Raw genomic sequence first — 19,548 nt, forward strand, 5'->3', positions numbered from 1 at the left:
TAGCACTTAATAAATTCATATTGATCGATTAAATGTTGGAGAGGAGTTCATTTTGTCGACTGGTTTTGCTTGGGTGGTTTTCTTTGTTACAAAGAGTTCTTTGGGAGGGGGGGAGACTCCTATCTGAAAACATCTCGGTGGTATAAGAACGAATCAGTAAAACTTTCTCTGTTAAAGAGAAAATGTGATCTTTCTCCATGATTCATCATACAAAGTTTCCTAATCCAAAGCCATTAAGATCTGCCCTCCCTTTTGTCCAAGCCTACCCATGTAGGGACCCACAATTTGAAAGGGAAATGGAATAAAATAAATCTGTGAAATCATGTCTATGTCCCTTACGTAAGTTTAAACTTTAATAGCTTAAAACTGCCCTAAAACTTTTGAGACACCCTCGCTCTTGGATGTTTGCATTTTAAAAATGAGAAACCTGAAAACCAAAGGGAAGAAGTACAATGTCTTCTAACTTATACTTGAAATGGAAAAGTCAGACTGCTAATTCAGAGGATTGGGCCAATAAATACTGTGTGTGTGTGTGTGTGTGTGTGTGAGAGAGAGAGAGAGAGAGAGAGAGAGAGAGAGAGAGAGAGAGAGAGAGTGAGTGAGTGAGTGTAAAAGGTGTTAACCCAGGTGTCCTGCCAGATTCTAAATTGGTTTACCTTTGGCTGCCAACATAAATTCCTTCTGCAGTTTCAGCTGGATATGGGTGTCCTTCATTTCCTGCCTCAACTTGTTCTTCACTGTTATTGTGCCTCGTTCAGGTGATGTGTGTGTGTGTGTGTGTGTGTGTGTGTGTGTGTGTGTGTGCGCGCGCGCGCGCGCAAGTGCGCGCATGCATCTGATGGTCTCCAAAGCCTATTAAGTTAGAAATGTCCAAACTCCACCATCGTACTTGAGATAAAAATAGAAGTCGGCTGTTTATTACTTCTCTCTTCATACACAGCAGAAACCTGGCAACATTTTGAACTCTTTGAAAATGTAAACACTGCCTATTAAGCAATAGGATCTTTTTTTTAATGTGTTACAGTTTCAGATTAATTTTCAAGTTGAGAAATGTAAAAAACCTGGTGTCTCCAGTGAATTTAATATTGCACACACTCAGCACAACAAATTTTATAGCCTAAACCCCAAAGAAAACTACTCTGCATGTGGGTTGTCCCGCCTTATGCAAGTGGTTCTGATAACCTTGCCTTTTACATTTCCTCTCTTTTCATTTTAAATTTATGGCCTCTATGTGGCATTAACAGACTCATTGCAGGTGGCATTCAGATGCTGGTACCACTGGATGTTTCACATATTGTGGGCAGTCAGTACCACAGATATACTCACTAAAATTATTTTTAAGTGTTGCAAAGGGGAAGGGAGGGAAGCATCTTTCAGAGCAAAATAAATAATTCCTTTAATTGTGTTTCCAAGGAGACACTACTCTTTCTTTCAAAAAAAAAAAAAAAAAGAATGATAACCAAACCTGGTGGGAATAGATTAAACAACAAAAACTTTATCACAACCTTCTTTTCTCATCTTTTTTCCCCCTTTCCACCTTTATCCTCCATTCCTGAGCTCTTATATATAAACCCTCTGTCTCCTCTGAGCAAGAATTTTTCAGTCGTTCAAACTCCCAAGCCCAGCTCAATTTCCTTTTTAAGCCTCAGTTATATTTTGTTCATGGGCCCAAAACATAGACAGCCGAACGGATTTAGCTCACTTCCAAAAATACTCACCTTTTTAGCAGGCCCTAAATACGGAAAGTTGTAATTCCAAAGAAGCTTCTCCCCCCCGCCCCCCTCAGAAAATGATGAACCATTTATGGGATTATAATGCAACCATTTAGTCATCTTAATCACAGAATTCACTGGGTCATTCACTACCCCCAAACAGCACCTCCTTATTTCCCCAGTAATCCCAGGCAAGATTAGTGGGGACAAACAATTCTATGCCACAGATGCCCAAGGAAGATGCTGACACTCAAAATGGGAAAACAAAACAAGATGAAGGGCTAAAAATTCTTTCATTCCACTTTTCAGGCACAAAAAGGTCAGGAAGTAGGCAGCATCTAATGTCCGCAGGCACATTAGGCAGCCCAAACTGACCCTAACCTTAGCCTTCGCTGAATTCAAAGACCCTGACATTTATCCCCTCAGTAAAGAAGTCCATTTCATACTACATACATAAATGCAGAAAAAGATTCCTACAGCCTTAAGATGATGCCTAAGTAAATAGTCGTTTTCATCTCGATCCTATTTGGAGCTGTGACATTTGATACTATGAATATTAAGATATGCCAAAGAGGCATTTATTTGACACCTGAAACTTTTAGCTAGATAGACTGCTATTTTTTTAAAATGCTATAGTATAATTCAACCAGCACTCAGGTTGCAAACGTTCCTTAAAAACAGGAGGGAGCTGTGCCCATAACAGATGATTTTGATGTAACTTAATGGGGGAGAGTTTGTTTTCAAGTAACAGATAACATCTGGGGGGGGTGGAATGGGAGGTTACATGGGCATATTATGCAAAGCTAATTTTCCGTTGACCACATCTGTAGCTGTTGTTTATTATATGCCCACTTAGCAGTCCATTATTCTGTTTATAAATCTATTCTTTTCTTTATGAGAGGTTTTTTGTTTTTGTTTTTTAAGAATTCACCTTGGTCAAAAACAGTCTGTTCATTATCAGTCCCCCTGCCCCACCACCCAAAAAGAAGTGGTGGGGAGGACTAGGAGTACCAGGAAACAGCATGATTGTTTTTATTATATCCATTTGTGTGCATGCATGCACAAGTCAAAAATTCAAAAGGGGGAAGGGAAGGAACACATTTTATTGCTTTTCATTCAAAGTCATATTTAGAGGGTATTTGAAAGTCAGGCAAAAGCAAATCATTTGGCCAAATGGATGTACCTAATCAGGAACTTCTGATTTTTAATCTCTGCATTAGGCCTCAGGCAAGTTACTTAAATTCCCTCCCTCTGTTTTCTCCTCCGTAAATTGGAGGGGGTGGGGTTGGGTAGGAAGGGGGCAGAGCCAAGAAGGATGGGGGTGGGGAACCGAACCAGGGTGCAAAGTATACGGGCCAGCATACGTTGGGGATATTTTTTTATCAACATGTTTTATATCCTTTCTCTCTTTGTTTTGGGGGGGGGGGCGTGGTTTCCTTATGCCAAAATAAAAGAGTCAAATCCTTTGAACGACAAACTATATTTTGGAGAGAAAGCTCTTAAAACAATGAGAATTCAAGAGTAGGGCATGAAAATAGTTATAGAAATATTTTATTTAATTTGTTTCCACTGTTCTGACTTGAAGAAGTTAAAGCTTTCATTGAGGGAAAGAAACTTAATAATGTGCTTGTTCTCTCTCTCTCTCTCTCTCTCTCTCTCTCTCTCTCTCTCTCTCTCTCCTTCCCTCCCTCCCTTTCCCCCTTCTCGTCCCCCCTCCTCCCCGTCTCTGTTTTAAATAGGTTTTATTACAGAACCAATGATATTATAAAACATGAGGTTTTGTTAAAAAAAAAAAAAGTACAAAGCCCTAATTGTATTTTTGAAAGGAAAGTATTGCATCAGCCAGCTTCATTTAAACACATTTGCTGGCTCTGGTCTCTCACCACAATTCATTGGTTCTAATTTTCTCTGAATTTGTTGTGTGTTTTTTTAAATACAGCTTTTAAGAACAATTCATAATAACACTTAGGAGATATTTTGTTGGCCTTTAAAATACATGTCATGTAAAGTATTAATGAAAAGACGCCATGGTAAGACCATTTTGCAATTAAGGCAAAATTTTCCTTTATTGTGTTGTTGTTGTGATTGAAATCCTAATTTGGTGGCTGTGATGGTTCATGGCAAATCAGTATAATGTAACTAATGCACCTAGAAAACTTATCAGCAGTGGCTCTGGGTTCTCACAGATGCTACCAGCTGGTCCTACCAACGTGGGATACCTCCAAGCACAGGCCTGGCAATGGAGGGCCAACCTAAAGTACAGAGAGGTTCACTCTCAGGCCACAGGGCAACAAATATTTCAGCCATGTCAACTCTTGAAGATTATATCTGCTTATTCATATGGGTATTGGAAGCTTGGTTATTATAAGAAATACCTAGGCAAAATCACAGATACTGAGCCTACTGGCATACAAGGCTACTATCATCTAATATTTCAGCAACACTAGACACTCATAGAAGGAGTTGTGATGGGCAAGACTTATCTTACCAAGACTTAATCTTGCATTATTCCCATTATCCACTGTCTTTGCTAATCTCAAGCTACTGAATGGAACTGGTAAATCACGAAACTGTACTAAATGGATCCACTCCAAATTAATGTTACATAATCTTAACTGGACTCTCACTGAAGCAAGGCAATCCTTTAACATCTCCCTAATTGAATCACTAGCCCACTTAACAAGTGGCATTGCCAAACCTTTTCATCTCTTCTCAAACTTTCCTTGGCTTCTTCTCCCCAACCCACCCTGCCCCCCATCCACTCAGCTATGGATTTTGCCTCACATGTCACCAAAAAGACTGAGGCCATTTGCCAAGGGCTCTCCCCTCTCCCTTCTGTCATCTCACATTACCCAGCTGTTTTCCCCACACTACTTCCTATTCCCTCCTTCCCCACCCCACAAAGTTTATGTGAAGAGATGACCCTTCTTGTCAAAGCAAGCACCTCTATATGCCCAAGTAATCCCGTTCCATCCCATCTTCCACAGAAGATTATCTCCCTTTGTCATCCCCACTCTTACTAATCTTTGATCTATCTCTCTGTCTCTCTGTCTCTGTCTCTGTCTCTGTTTCATGCTAGCAGGAAATAAAAATGGACTACCGATAGGAAACGCTACTCAAGAGCATAGGCTCATTCAATGAATAATAGCATCTGATGCTTACATACATGATTTCATTTGAGCCTTGCAACAAAATGAAAGCATGCATCACAGGCATTATTATGCCCATTTTTCAGACCAGGGAAGTGAGTCTCTCTAAGAGGAGGAATGAGTTGCCTTTGATCAGTCAGAACCCAGCTCTTCCTGACTCCAAGCCCCAGAATCTGTCTTTCCATTCCCTTTTGCCTTCTCCTCAGGATCTGCAATAAAGACAATAAGCTGCTATTTTGTTTTACCCAGATTGTATATTTTTCTTTCTTTATCCTTCCCCCTCCCTTCTCGCTTGCCTTCGTCATAGAAGAGCACCATCTGAGGCACACCTCCTTTCCTCAGACTGCTTACTCTATAAAAACACTTCATAGGCACTTCCAGGTGAGCAGATGTCCAATCACTTCTTTTTCTATAGCAGCTCAAGAAAGGGGAGAAGGGCTCCAGTTGCCGTAGGTAAATGGGAAGGAAGGAGTTATCCAATGTGTTGGGAAAAGTGCAGATCAAAGACTGGAAGCAAAGTTTAGGAAATCGATAAACAAGCTGGTATATGAATGTAGTTATACTGTTGTGCCATAAGAAATGAAGGCTGGGGGGGGGGGGCAGTTAGGTGGTGCAGTGGATAAAGCATCGGCCCTGGATTCAGGAGGACCTGAGTTCAAGTCCAGCTTCAAACACTTGACACTTACTAGCTGTGTGACTCTGGGCAAGTCACTTAACCCTCATTGCCCCAGAAAAAACAAAAATGAAGGCTGGATAATCCAGAGAAATTTGGGAAGACTTTTATGAACTGATGGCACATTCAGTAAGAAGAACCAGGAATAACTAATAAACTTCTTTTGAAACTATTTCAGTCTGGGTTTTGTTCTCAGCTAAGAAATCGGATACACCCTGACTGCAGTAACGTAAAGGGGGAAGGGAGGAAATGGCCAGAATTCAGAACTCCAATTAAAGCAGTGAGGCATCTTGACTTTGGGGTGATAAGAGGTGGTGAGCTCTAGGTGCAGAATCAGACATGCATTGTCAGTTGTGCCCATGAGTGTATTTTTTTAGCTGAACTCTACCTCTTCATTACAAGGAAAGTTTGGGGTAATCATCTGACCATGATGTGTTGGGTTTTTTTTTACTTCAATGCCTAGCACATAGTAGGTGCTTAATAAATGCTGACTGACTAAAAACCATCAATAAGATAATTATTTAAAAGAAAAAACTTTCAAGAGCTACTTTGTCTCCTGCTCTCGGATGATGGTAAATTGATTATATTTTGATGGATGGATAATCTCATCAGTGTTTGAGCTTCTTTGTCTAGTGCGGATCACAGCCCTTAAAAGGAACAAGTAGTGCAAAAGATCAGGGTTCAAATCCTGGCCTCCAAACCTGAGGACCTAGGATCATCTAGTGACAGCCAGAAGGGACCTTAGACATCATCAAGCCCAACTACTTTTGTTTTACAGACGAGGAACTGACCGTTTCAAATATTATCTGTGTCCCTAACTACACAGGGATTAAGTGGCAGGACCAGAATTTGAACCCAGGCCCTATGATTTCAAATTCAGGGTACTTTTCAGTACCCTGTTCTGAAGAATTCTTTCCTTTTATTTGTCATTTCAACTTTCTCTATGATGGTGAAAATACCAACAACAAACAATTGGCAAGAAAGTGTGTTGGTATATTGTGGTGTTGAGGAAAGAGCATTTCCCTGGAGTTCTAATCTCATCCACAAAGTGGACTTGTGATCTTGGGCAAGTCAATCAACACACACACACACACACACACACACTCATAAAAATGAACCTAAAATGACATCTCCTAGTTTTGTGGTTGATTGATAAAACAACAAATGCACGTAAAGTCAGGAACACCTGGGCTCAGCCCCTGGCTTGCCATGTGAGCCCCATCAAATCATTTACCTTCTCTCAGCCTCAGTTCCCCTATCTGTAGAATGGGAATAATGATACTTGGAGCCCTTACCACACAAAGGCGTTGTAGTAAGAAAGTGAGATCATGACTGTCAGAGCTCAACAAAACCTTAAGTAATCTCTGGTGGCTGGGTGGCACACTGGTATCTGTCAAATTTGGCTTCAGACACTTATTAGCTGTGTGGCCCTGGGCAAGTCACTTATCCTTTCTTTGCCTCAATTTTCTCATCTGTAAAATGGAGATAATAACAGCACCCATCTCCCAGGGTTGTTGTGAGGATCAAAGGAGATACTATTTGTAAAGGCTTTGCCAAGCTTACAGCATTCTATAAAAGCCAGCTAGCACGCTAGCCATTATTATTAAATTTCCAATATCATTTATGCACAGTATAAAACATACAAAAGGGAGAGTGTCATGTGTAAGCTGTGTCCCCCATTAGACACACCACGAAAGAAAGTATTTCTCAAATGATGATACATGCATCCGCTGAAGCCCAGTAGAATTCATCTCCCTGAAGGCAGAGGGCAGCTTGACTTTTGTTTCTGTAGCCCCAGGACCCAGCCAGTGCCTGTCATGGAGCGGCTGCTCATAAAGACTGGTTGAATTGAATTTAGTTCAGTATCCATTAATTCATTTTTTTCAACAGATATTTGTAAGTGCTTACTGTATTCAGAACAACGTGAGAGGTGCTGAGGGAGATACTAACGTCTTAGGCACTAAAGAAGCTTAGAGGGGGGATAAAACTCCCATCAGGACACCCATAATAGACAGTATTAAATGAGGAGCATCTTAGAGAGTTGCAAAACCAAGCCCTGGTGTGAGCTCCAAGGAGGGAGGTCAGTGCCAGCTGGGTGGGATCACTTAACCCATAACACAGAGTTTTTGTTTATGATAAGGTTAACCAGCTCCTGTATTCTGCCTAACTTTGTGCTAAGTAAATGCTGTCAGAGCCATAGGAGTGTGAACCCTGACCTCTGCCCATGAGGCACTGACAATCAGTGTGAGAGTGAGGCTAGCCCATGGCCCATGAAAAGCTAACAATTGGAGTGAAGGTGAGGGCTCGCCCATTGTCCAAGAGGAGCTGACAATTGACAGTGAGGCTAGCCCATAAGGTACATTTAGTAAATAAGGGGGTATGGAATGTAGTTCAAAGTTGTGTGCCATGGAGAGAAGTGGACACAGTAACAAGTAAAATAATGATATTAAACAGATGGACTTTTGTTTCTAGATAAGCTTAGGATCCATCAGAAACTTTGAAATTTCCTAAAAATAAGCCATCCCACTCTTCTCCCATTCAGGTCTAAACCTAATATCCCATACTGATGGACGAGCTTCACAGGGCATCCAACCAATTGCATGTCAAAATCTGGGCATGAAACCTTTTTCATCCACTTGATCTCTCTTGTGTGGATAATCACTCCAGACTCCTTTGAGGGCCATGGGTAGTACATATAAATGGAGCTAGAAAAAGAAGAAAGTCATCAGGAAAGACTTTCCAAAGGAAATGGGATTAAAAGGAAAACAGACAAGAAATTGCGAGATGTTCATAAGAGGAATTAAGACAAGCAAGGTCCATTATCCAAGGCCATATCATAATGCCTCTTTTTCTCCTTACAGAAAGTGATTGAACTTGTCAAGTCAGCAGATTCCCCTTTCCCAGATCCCCTTGAAGAAGGCATCCCATGTGACATTTATTCGGCATTCATAGTGCCACCCCCAACATCAACTCTTGACTTAGAGGTAAGACTTTGCTCATTTTTGTCATCTGACACTCACTTAACCCCTGCCTTCCTTACACTAGAGAATCAATCAGCCAAGAAGTATTTATTAAGCCCTTATTGCACTCTGGGTACTTTGTTAGACACATACAAAGAAGGGCAAAGGCAGGCTCCCTGTCCTCAAGGAGCTTAAATTCTAATTGAGGAGACAGCATGAAAGTAACCATGGACATAAAGATAAGTGCAGTGCATATGGAAGGTAATCTGGAAGGTATTAATGGAGCATGGGGGAGGGGAAGTCCTCTTGCAAAAGGTGAGATTTAAATTGAGTTTAGAAGGGAGATAGAGAAGTTTGGAAGTAGAGGTGAGGAGGAAGAGTATTCCAGTCATGTAGATGAGCAAGTGCAAAGGCAGGAGGTGAAATCCACTTGTAAGAAACAGCAAGCAAGACCAAAGAGAGGACTGGTTATATGAGCCAACAGAGCTCCCTTGCTAGGAATCCTTTCACTTGGAGAAAAACCTCTTAGGAGAGGGGGCTGGAAAATGGTGGCAGCATGGAAGGCACACAGATGGGGGAGGGTTCAGCATTGTAAACACAGAAGAACATCCCGAGAACAGGTATGGCTGTCCCAAGAGAGGGGATCATCCCACAGATTTCATTTCCTCTTCCATAAACACTGAGATAGATAGAGAAGGCTGAATAAGCTATCATTAAATGTCACTCAATTCTCAATCCTCTGAGGATAGAAGTCATTGGGACTAGGACCAGCACCCATTAGTCAGCAGAGAACCCACAGTCTTGTCAGTGAACTCTGCTTCCGTCCCCATCCCACCCCCTTAAGACATATGTGTTGTGTTAGCTTCAGCCTTTATCTTCATGGGATCTAATGATTAAAAGGTCAGTGGTAACTCCAAAGCCCCAGACTTTTTTAGGGTTGGCATGGTTTCTTCTAAATAACGTTCCAAATAAAATTTTGGGGCTACAGATGAGTCATGGAGAGCTCCATCAGCAATGGTCTCTGCGCTATTTATTTGGCACATTCTAGGATATAGAGCAGGTTCTTTCGGAGGAGTCCCCAGTGGAAAGTGAAGCCACAGAGGTAGATCCATTGGCCAATTTCACCATCGAAGAGGTCAAGACAGTGCTGGGTCAGATCACAGATGAAGTCATAAGCAGTATTCAGGTACTGTGAACTGGGGCATCATGGGCATTTCTATTTCTTAGTTGACCAACTGCAGCCTGAATGAGTACTAACCCTCCCCACAAATGCAGCAAGGGGCGGGGGGGGGGGGGGGGCAATGGAATTCTGGCTGATCATCTCTACATAACTCTGATTAATCTCCTAATACTCAGACTACAAAAGTAGATTCCCTGACTGTTCCAAGTGTGGTATGACTTCTTTACAGTAGAGAATCCGAAAGATAGAAAACACAGCAAAATCCGGGTCCCATTTTACATTGCAAACATGAACCATGCAAATATCATTTAAGCATATCCAAAGAACCAAGAGGGGTCATCTAGTATAATGGATAGAGAGCCAACCTTGGAGACAAGAAGGCTTGGGTTCAAATCCTCCATCTAATACATTCTAGCTGAGTGATCCTGGTCAAGTCTTTTCACTCCTCAGTGTCCCCATTAAACTGGCTAAGAGGCAGTTAAAGGGCTGACCTGTGTTGGTAGAAGAAGTGTCTTCATCGGGAGCTCCCCACACCAATAAAATCCCAGGTCCATTTGAAAAAAAAACCCACCAAACAGCAAAGAAGCTGGATCCAGCCTCATTCTGTGTTTGTCATCAGACATCCACAAAGAAGCGAAGGCATCAGCAAACTCACTCCCAGTAAGTCGGTTTCCTTCTCAGTTATCACTGGGAGCTCACAAACACTTAGACCAGGCTTGGGTTTAAGAACAGCAGGGAGGCAGGCAACTGCCCATGTTACCTTTGCTGCAGACTCATGGGCAGCACCCAGCTCCTTTTCACATTTCTCCCACTTTCCAAAGTGACAAGTGGCCTCACTTCACATCATGGAGCACCCCCCCCCCACACCTGTGGTTAGCAGGAATCTGCATCCTTCTCCAAAGAAGTAACGGATTTAGTCCACTGGCTTATCTGACCAAATTCAAGATTGCCATGGAAGCTGAGGAGGGCCATGGGCCCTCCTAAATGGGGCGTGCAGAAAACCCCTAAGTGCGGTGCTGGGGGAGGGTTAGTTAGTGGTCTGAACATGAGAGCCGGTATGTCAAAGCACCCTGTTCAAACAACTAATTTGGGACAAGCTGGAGATCAGCCTGGCATAAGCTCCCTTTGTGACTTACTCAATCATCAGATGTTATTGCACTATTTACACGAGCGCGCAGGGAGTCAGTGCCAGCAGAAGGAGCCAAAGTCCTCAGCTTAATAAGGGGTGTTTAGTGTTTACCAGAAATAGTGGAAGAACATGTTTTTACACAAAGCTCTTTATTGTGAGCCATCTGACGAATATCATAACCGGTTAATAGGTTGGAGGGCAGAGGGCATTTGCATGAAGCCAAGGGTTCAGAATGTATCTCCTCTATGAATTGGATAAAATTTCTTCTAAATATAGTTTCTGTATAACCCCGGCCCTCGGAGGCTCTGCACAATCCTCGGGAATTATCACCGGGGGTGCTCTTAGACAGTAATGGGATTGTTTGTGAGGCCCCCAAAATTGGAAACACATCTCCACCAAGGCTATCCTGCATGAATTAGCCATACATCTTAGCAGCTTATTTTAAAAGAGGAGCCTGATACCTTTGTCCCACGGGTCCACAAGGGGAAATGAGGACGCTGTTTAACTTTTAGATGGGGTCGCCTCCTTGGCCCAAAGCCATCATGCCTTGGATGTGCCATCTCGGGGACAATCAGGTCAAAGGTAATTAAGCTGAGAAAGACGTTGGACCAGAGGTGAAGGATGGCAATCTTTTGTGGGGGGCAGGCTAATTTCTATGTTAAGTGAGTCCTGGGTACTGGGTGGGACCCAGATAATGATGCTGATAATAACAATCATGGTGGTAGTTGTAGTAATAATAATAACAGTATGAGCTGTTTGACTCAACAACAAAAGGCCATCATTTTTCTACTTTTTCCTAAATGCTAAGTGTTAAACACAGAAGTAGAATAGCAGCTTGTCCTAAGAGTGTGTCTTTCAGCACCCCATTGAATATGATGAGAACAATAAAAATAACACTGAATGAACAATTGGCATAATACTTCTAGGGACAGCAGGGATCAAATGGATAGGAAGCTCAGCCTGGAATCCAGAAGACCAGACTCCAAATCCTGCCTCAAACACTTACTATGTGACTTTGGGCAAGTCTCAGCTTCCCTGGGCCTCAGTTTCCCCATCTATAAAATCAGAGATTGGTCTAAATGGCCTCTGAGGTTTCTTCTAGCCCTAAATCTGTGATCCTAAGATATCATGATGCCCAATCTCCCTCTTTGCATACATCTTCTTGTTGGCCTCGCCAACCTCCAGTAAACAGGTGGTACTAGCCTTCGGTCCAGTTGAAGGCAGGAGCAATGAAGGCTCCAAGAAGAGAATGGCTTCCCTGGAATTCCTAGGGTCTGTCACTGAATGTGAGTCTTGAGCTTTTCCCACAAACCCAGCAAGCCCCCCAAATCTAATTCCAGATAACTGCTGGGTTTGGGTGCTCTTGTGGCATGGAGTTTTGTTAACATTTGCACTTGTATCTCAGTCGAGTTCCAACTTGGGTCATTATGTTTTGCCTGCTGAAATCTCTTGCCTCAGAAACTTACTAGCTGTGTGACCCTGGGCAAGTCACTTTTTACCCTGTTTGCCTTCATTTCCTCATCCATAAAAAGAGCTGAAGAAGGAAATGGCCAATCACTCCAGCATCTTTGCCAAGAAAAACCCAAATGGGGTCACAGAGAGTCAGACATGACTGAAGTAACCCAACGACAACAAAAATATTGGAATGATTCTCCCAGGCAGCACAGAAATCACCACTGGCAATATTCTTTAAAGTGCTCTTTTTCAAAGGTCTTAGAATTAATTATTGGGATGCCTCACTTTACACAATTGATGAAGTCCTGAAAATGTAAGTGTAAATCATTTTTAAGCAAATTAAATTATTTTCTCATTGACTCACACTTTAATTTTAGATGATCCTTCCCACAGGAATTCTTTTTGGCTCCAAGATGCATAATAAAAGCCACACTTAATAGAGAAAACCTTTTTTTTAAACTCACATTTAAAAGGAAATTCCATTTTTGAGACAATGTGAATAACAATTCTCTAATCTCATATTCATTTTGACTGTTGGCCCAGGCAAACTTGAAAAGCTTAAAGGAAGCCAGTAATTTGGAGTCTGTGGGTTTTTTCAGCTCTACTCATTTCTAGGTTAAGAAATAAAAACCAGTGTCACGACCAGGCTCATTCACCACAGTCCCTGGGAAAGAAACATCCCAGGTTTCACAGATGTGTACAACAGAGGTTTCTCTTTTTCTTTCTGAAGAGAGGAGAGCTGCCCAGCCACACTGCTCACAGGATAGTTCTTAGAATGCGATGGTCCAAATCCACCTGTGCTGTCAGGAAGAGCATGGAGTCCAAAGTAACTGATGACAATGTATTTGGGAACAGACTGGGATAGAGAGACCATGCATAGATTAAAATGACTAGAGAAGTCAAATAGTCCAACCTCCCATTTTAGAGATAAAGAGACTGAGGTCCAGAGGGATGAAGCAATTTGCCCAACATCATAAGGGTAGTAGGTGATAAAGCCAGGTCCTCTGATTTCAATTGCTGTAGCTATTTCTACTTGTGAAATATATTCAGAAATGTATGGGACAAGTTAAGGAGGAGTAGAACCATAACTTGGGTGGGGCAACTGGGCCTTTGTCTCAGGGTGCAGCATGCTCTCAGAAGGCATTAATGAGCCTGCACTGCCTCAAAAGGTCCAATCAAAACAATATAGTACCTACTTAGAAAGAACACTTACTTAAATGAGGGGGTTGGGCTAGATAGTCCTTCCCCATTCTAAATCTATAATGTCATGATGCCTTCACCCCAGAGACTAGAAATATGACCTCTCTGGAATGTCCCATAGCTGTGGACTCTCTTGAGCACACACAACATTGCCATGTGCCTCTTGTCCAAGTCAGACAATGTACTTGTTCATAGTTGTGTTCCGGCAAAGTAACATTGTGTAAGAAAATATGTCTCAAGGGCAGCTAGGTGGCACGTGGATAAAGCACTGGCCCTGGATTCAGGAGGACCTGAGTTCAAATCCAGTCTCAGACACTTGACACTTACTAGCTGTGTGACCCTGGGCAAGTCACTTAACCCTCATTGCCCTACAAAAAAAAAGAAAGAAAAGAAAAGAAAAGAAATATGTCTCCTCCCAGTGAGGTAAGAGCACTAGACAATTGATTGAAATGGGCTGGGATAGTAGGACTTTCATTAGTGGAAAGGAGATGGGTCTGTGGGTGACAATGGAAGCACTTAATTAAATGTGAGGAAGGATATTGAACAGATCTGGGATTGGGGTAGGGATGGCCAAGATTTGCGGAAGTTGTGAAATTCCCTTCCAATTGTTGGGTCAATTTCATGGTAACTGCCTTATGGGTTATGTGGCAGATATTACTCTTTCAAATAAAGTGATTTGAAATCAATAATAATAATTACAAAACAGCTAGTGTTTGAAATCAATAATAATAATTACAAAAACAGCCAGTACTTTAAGTTTGCAAAACATTCTGCATTCTTTAGTTCATCCCCATCCCTTGTCAACTACATGTAAGCTACATCCCATGTCAACTAATATATAAATACCTCTAGGGGTACCCTGTGCATCTCCAAAGATAGTTGGTGACAGCCTCAGGTGTTGGGAATCTCTTAGAAAGAAAAAATTGTTCCACAGAAGGTCAGAAGGTTTATTTTAATTTGGAAGGTTAATTCTCAATTCTCCTGAAGTCCACAACACTCCCTGAACCTCCCTCTGTTCTCCAACTCATCTCCCTTCTCCCCTCTGTTAATCACTGCCAAGAAAGGAGAGTATAATTTAGACATGGCTCAAAGGCAAAATCAGAGTTTTCTGAGATTCAAATAAGGCTATCCATATCTCATCTAATCATTAGAAAAACTTAAAATCTTGTCTTGGAGGCAAACTAGAATGTAGTGGGATGAAAAACCCCAAAAGGACTTTGCAAAACTTATAAAACCAGATCCAATGTCTGACATGAGCGTTCCTTCTGTTGAAATTGACCCAATAAAAGCCTTACAAGACATCAGTGACTCTGGAAAACCCAAGTGACCGAGCAGATATTAACATTCCAAGCTTTATAAGCATTTTCCAGGTCATCGATGGTTTTATTTTATTTTCTGTTTAAAGATAGAGGGAAATCTACAAGCTGTTATGAGGAGCCATGTTTGGTGCACAAAGCTGGTTTGGGCATGCCTCCCACTCATAGATTTACCTGTCCTGACCACATTATTTATTATTAATAATAAATGGGCGGCAAATGATTGATTTTTATTGTTTATAATAAATAATGCATTTGTCTCCTGTTTTTATGTCACAGACATTTCCAGATATACTACCCAATATTCCCCACACAAGCCCAGTGGATCTTCCCCTGTAGTAATTAATAACAATTAAGCCAAAGCAACCTACAGCATGAGTGCAGGTGACAATGTATGTAATATTCCTTACCCGTGGTCCCTCACCTCTCCAAGGAGAGGAGGAAGGTATTTTCTCATCAATTCTCCCAAACGAAGATTGGTCTGACCACAATAGTATATCCCTACCAATAAAATAAAATCCAAAAAACAAACAAACAAGCAACAACAAAAGGATGTTCTAGAGCTAGGAGTGTTTGGGGGATATGTATGCTCTCCTCTCCACAGGTATGTCACCACCAAGGGCCAGAAGCAACCACACACCCAACCATCCACTAAAACCTGTCAGCAATCACTTACCTTTCCCCAACTAATCACATGCAGAAAAGTGGCAGAATTCCCGGAGTCCCAGCAGAAAAGGAATATTCTTCATTGTGGGAATTACGAGGAGGACCATAGACTTATTGGCATAGCTCATTCCCAGGTAGCCCTGACTTTCTGGGATCCAGATGAAAATGTATTTTCTTGGAGACAAAAATAATAATAATCCATCGCCATCAGGGTTGGGGTAGGGTGGGGGTAGGTGGAGGATTGCTTTAATAAAACCCAGAGCAGTTCTCCTGATTGGGTGTTTATTGGTAAAGTCCGTCTGAAAACACAGATAAATTATCCTATCTCCCAACCCAAGGTGATATGAAAAATGGTTGTCCAAATACCACTTCCTGTTGCTAGCAGACCCACTCTACATTGGGACTGGGTATAGACGGTGATAAAGCTTTATCACATCACTCCAGGCTGAAACACCGTAATGTCTGCAAAACAGGAAGGTGTGCCGGGCTAATGTCTGTCTTTAGGCACTGGAGCATGTCCCGGCCACAGAGACAATGTGCAGGCAGTGATAGCTCCATCACCACCCCATTTTTCTCTGATTGTCTTCACAGGCTGAGATAAACGAGAAGCTGCAGATGCAGGAAGAGACCTTCAATGTACGGATCGAGAAACTGAAACAGGCCTGAGGATGCCTAGGGACGGGAGCCAGGCTGAACTTCAGAGAGAGTATTAAAAGCCCGGAACATACGCCCATCTCTCTAGCACCCCATCCTCTCTGTTTAGCAGAGAACTGTTGCCCCTATCCCTTTTATACTATTTATTTTTATTTTATTTTATCAGTCCTGATTTGGCGCTTTTCCTGGCCCAACTCAACAGCTGAATCAATCTCACCAAGTAGAACTCAACCCTATTTTATATGTAAGAGTTTCAGAATTTTATGTCAAATATGGCATATTTCAAGGTATGTTTTTGACATTATGCAGCATAAAGAAACTTTTTTAAACCAAAAAGATAAAAAAGCAAAGAATTTTATCTCCACTGACTCTCCTTCAATGGACACATTGAAACTGGGAGACTAGAGCCCCTAGGACTAACTATTACTTGGACTTTTCCTCCATTCTGAACCATTGAGTTTTCTTGTTTAGACCTTACATGTGTGTGAAGCCCATTTCCTGAAATTATATAATGCGTCTCTGAGCAGTTTAATTCCTTCTGCAGTGTGTTTGTTATTTCTAATCTTGTTACCCTCTCCAGAGAATACATGACCTATATATACATGAGAGAAAGCAATACGTAAGTGGTTATTGAAGACCAACCTCAATAGAGATGAGAGAAGTCTTAAATACAAATTCTGCTTTGTGGAGCCGTGAAAATTACCATTAGTGCCATGAAATAATTGAAATGTCGAACATAATTTAAATAGTTTAATTAAAATGGAATTTTCGAGGAAAAAAGAGTCCTCTGGCAAGCTGATTAGCCCTGGTTTTACAGATTAGAATTCCTTCCTAATTGGGCTCTTTGTCTCTGGTTTCTCTTAAGATATCTCTGGAATTGGAAAGATAGCCAGAAGGGGGCCCTGGCTTCAGCAGCAGCAACTTTGTGGTCCAAATAATACCAGCCTCTGGGTAGTGCTTAAAAGGAAAGCATTGATGTTATTGCAAATGGAGTGTCAGGCCCTAACACCCTCCCATGTGGGGCACATTGGGGGACAGTAGCTACTCAAGGTCTTAACTCCAAAGCCCCCACTGATATGTTTCTTTTACCAGCCAAACAGAGGCTATGTTAGCTTAGAGCAAAGAGGTATAATTAGGGGCAGTTAGGTGGCTCAGTGGATAAAGCACTGGCCTTGGATTCAGGAGGATCTGAGTTCAAATCTAGCCTCAGATACTTGACACTTAACTGGCTGTGTGATCCTGGGCAAGTCACCTAACCCTTATTGCCCTGATAAAACAAAACAAAACAAAAAAAAAGAGGTATAATTAAACAAGTCATCCAAATAGCTCATAAGATTCCCCCCACTCACATAGGAATACACTCTCCCACTCACCACCCTACAAGTTTGAGAAGGAACATGTTTCAAGACTACTTCCAGCTAGGAAACGTGTAGCCAAGAACGTTCCAGTCTCTTAAGCAGACCATCATGCTGAAGAACCTTTAACACTGCTGTTTGCAATGTAACGCTGAGCTGCTTCTGTCTTTTAGGGATGTCACTGGACATCCTCAGATGAACTGGCTTTTGTTGTTGTTCTGTTCTCTCTGCTGGGTTCTAGGCTGAATTGAGTCTGCTTTCTTCTGGCCCCTCTGTCAATTGTAGCTCTGGCATCTAGAATCTTAGGCAGCAATCTTTACCCTGTGATCTCCCGGGTAGCTGAATCATTGTGCTCCTTACGCTAACTGGTCCCCCTGGCCTTGTCAGAGAACCTTTATAATTTGACAATAAGAACCTCACCTGATCAGTCTTCATCAGTAACAGTGGTGACACCAACAATAACAGTGTCAAATAGAACCAGCACACCAGGGGTATAGATGGTTCAGAGTTAGGATTCAATAGGCATCAGTTATCAGGTGATTGCCTTTTCCAAAGCACAGGGCAGTGGGCATGAGAACACCCACACATTCAGCCATGTGAGTGTTCCCTAATGTTGATCCTGATGGATGGGAAGTGAGCAAGTGAAGCAGTAAGTCCAAAGATGCCCATGGGGAAGTGTGTGTGTCCTTGTCCTTATGAGTTTAAGGCATAATTGATAGCTATCTTTCTTTTTTTAAGTATTTTTGGGGCGGGGCAATGAGGGTTTAAGTGACTTGCCCAGGGTCACACAGCTAGTAATTGTCAAGTGTCTGAGACTGGATTTGAATCAGGTCCTCCTGAATCCAGGGTCAGTGCCACCATCTGGCACAGATAGCTATCTTTCAAGGATCTGAACAATCACTGGTCTTCACAGTCATGCTTATAAGCCTACAGCATCATAACCATCATGATGGACTATTTACTAGCTGGATGACCTTGAGAGCAAGCTACCTCAGTTTCTTCGTGAAACACTTTCTGGAGGCATTGAATGGGATGACTCCAAGGGCCTCTCCCAGTTCTGACATTCCATGATCAATGATCATATAGTAACCCCTTCACTTTAGGGGTGACATGGCAATTGTCTTGGAACAATTGAAGGACTGTCACATAGCATGGGGATGATATGACTTAGCTGCCAAGAGCAAGACAAGGAGCCATAGGTAACTGCTGCAAAGCACTCAATTTCAGGAAAAACTTCAGCTCCCCTCAGGGCTTCCCATCGCCACCCCCCCAGTTTGCAATAACTTTGGAGGGTGGGCTCCCAAGGGGGTGACTCCTCTTAGGTACAAAGACACTCTGTGGGTCTATACTTCTAAAACTTCCGTTTGTGAGCCCTCACTTTGATTTTAACAATCAGCCAGTAAATACAATTAGCTCAAAGCAAAAGCATCAACGAAGATGGCAAAGTAACAACAGTAGCTCCAAAATAGTGCCACATAAACCTCAAACACAGCCTCCCACAACATGGAAGAGAAGCCTCATACATGGAATTCACCAGTGGAAAAGCATGTAAACAGGAGATAAGTGTGGCCAAGGTAGTTCATACCTACGTGCTTCCTATACAGCCCAGATGTCTCTCTCTATCTCTATCTCTCTCTGTCTCTGTTGTTATCTCTCTGTCTCTGTCTCTGTCTGTCTCTCTGTCTTCTCTCTCTGTCTCTGTCTGTCTCTGTCTGTCTCTCTCTCTGTCTCTCTGTCTCTGTCTCTGTCTCTCTCTCTCTGTCTCTCTCTGTCTCTCTCTGTCTCTCTCTCTCTGTCTCTCTCTCTCTGTCTCTCTCTGTCTCTGTCTCTGTCTCTGTCTCTCTCTCTCTCTCTCTCTCTGTCTCTCTCTCTCTCTCTGTCTGTCTCTCTCTGTCCTCTATCTTCTCCCTTTGAAAGTGATATTTCCTACTGGAAGATTAACTTGATCATAAGACACCATAGTGTATGGGGTGTTCAGGGAGGATGAGTACCTCTGATGTGAGCCCTTTTCAGGGCTATTCATCTACCTTTTTTTTCAGGGCAATTGGGGTTAAGTGACTTCCCCAGGGTCATACAGCTAGTAAGTGTCAAGTGTCTGA

The 19,548-nt window shown here is 42.2% G+C and overlaps 1 protein-coding gene and 1 long non-coding RNA gene across 3 annotated transcripts in view; one reads left to right on the forward strand and one right to left on the reverse strand.

The window, feature by feature from the left end:
- The window catches only part of LOC122739842, a 64,839-nt gene extending 64,120 nt beyond the window's left edge, over positions 1–719 (reverse strand). Inside the window, exon 1 of the long non-coding RNA XR_006354683.1 lies at positions 657–719. This is a non-coding gene — a long non-coding RNA (uncharacterized LOC122739842). The remainder of the gene's footprint in view (positions 1–656) is intronic.
- CABCOCO1 (ciliary associated calcium binding coiled-coil 1) overlaps positions 1–16,594 on the forward strand; it is a 157,272-nt gene extending 140,678 nt beyond the window's left edge. Inside the window, exons 6-8 of one of the 2 annotated variants that reach the window (XM_043981546.1) lie at positions 8,396–8,518; positions 9,543–9,680; positions 16,032–16,594. In XM_043981546.1, coding sequence (XP_043837481.1) covers positions 8,396–8,518; positions 9,543–9,680; positions 16,032–16,106 — 336 coding nt within the window. In that variant the 3' untranslated portion in view covers positions 16,107–16,594. The remainder of the gene's footprint in view (positions 1–8,395; positions 8,519–9,542; positions 9,681–16,031) is intronic. The other variant, XM_043981547.1, reaches the window with a different exon arrangement.
- Positions 16,595–19,548: the final 2,954 nt, after the last annotated feature.

The sequence above is a fragment of the Dromiciops gliroides genome, chromosome 2 (genome assembly GCF_019393635.1).
Source record: "Dromiciops gliroides isolate mDroGli1 chromosome 2, mDroGli1.pri, whole genome shotgun sequence".
Taxonomy (NCBI): domain Eukaryota; kingdom Metazoa; phylum Chordata; class Mammalia; order Microbiotheria; family Microbiotheriidae; genus Dromiciops; species Dromiciops gliroides.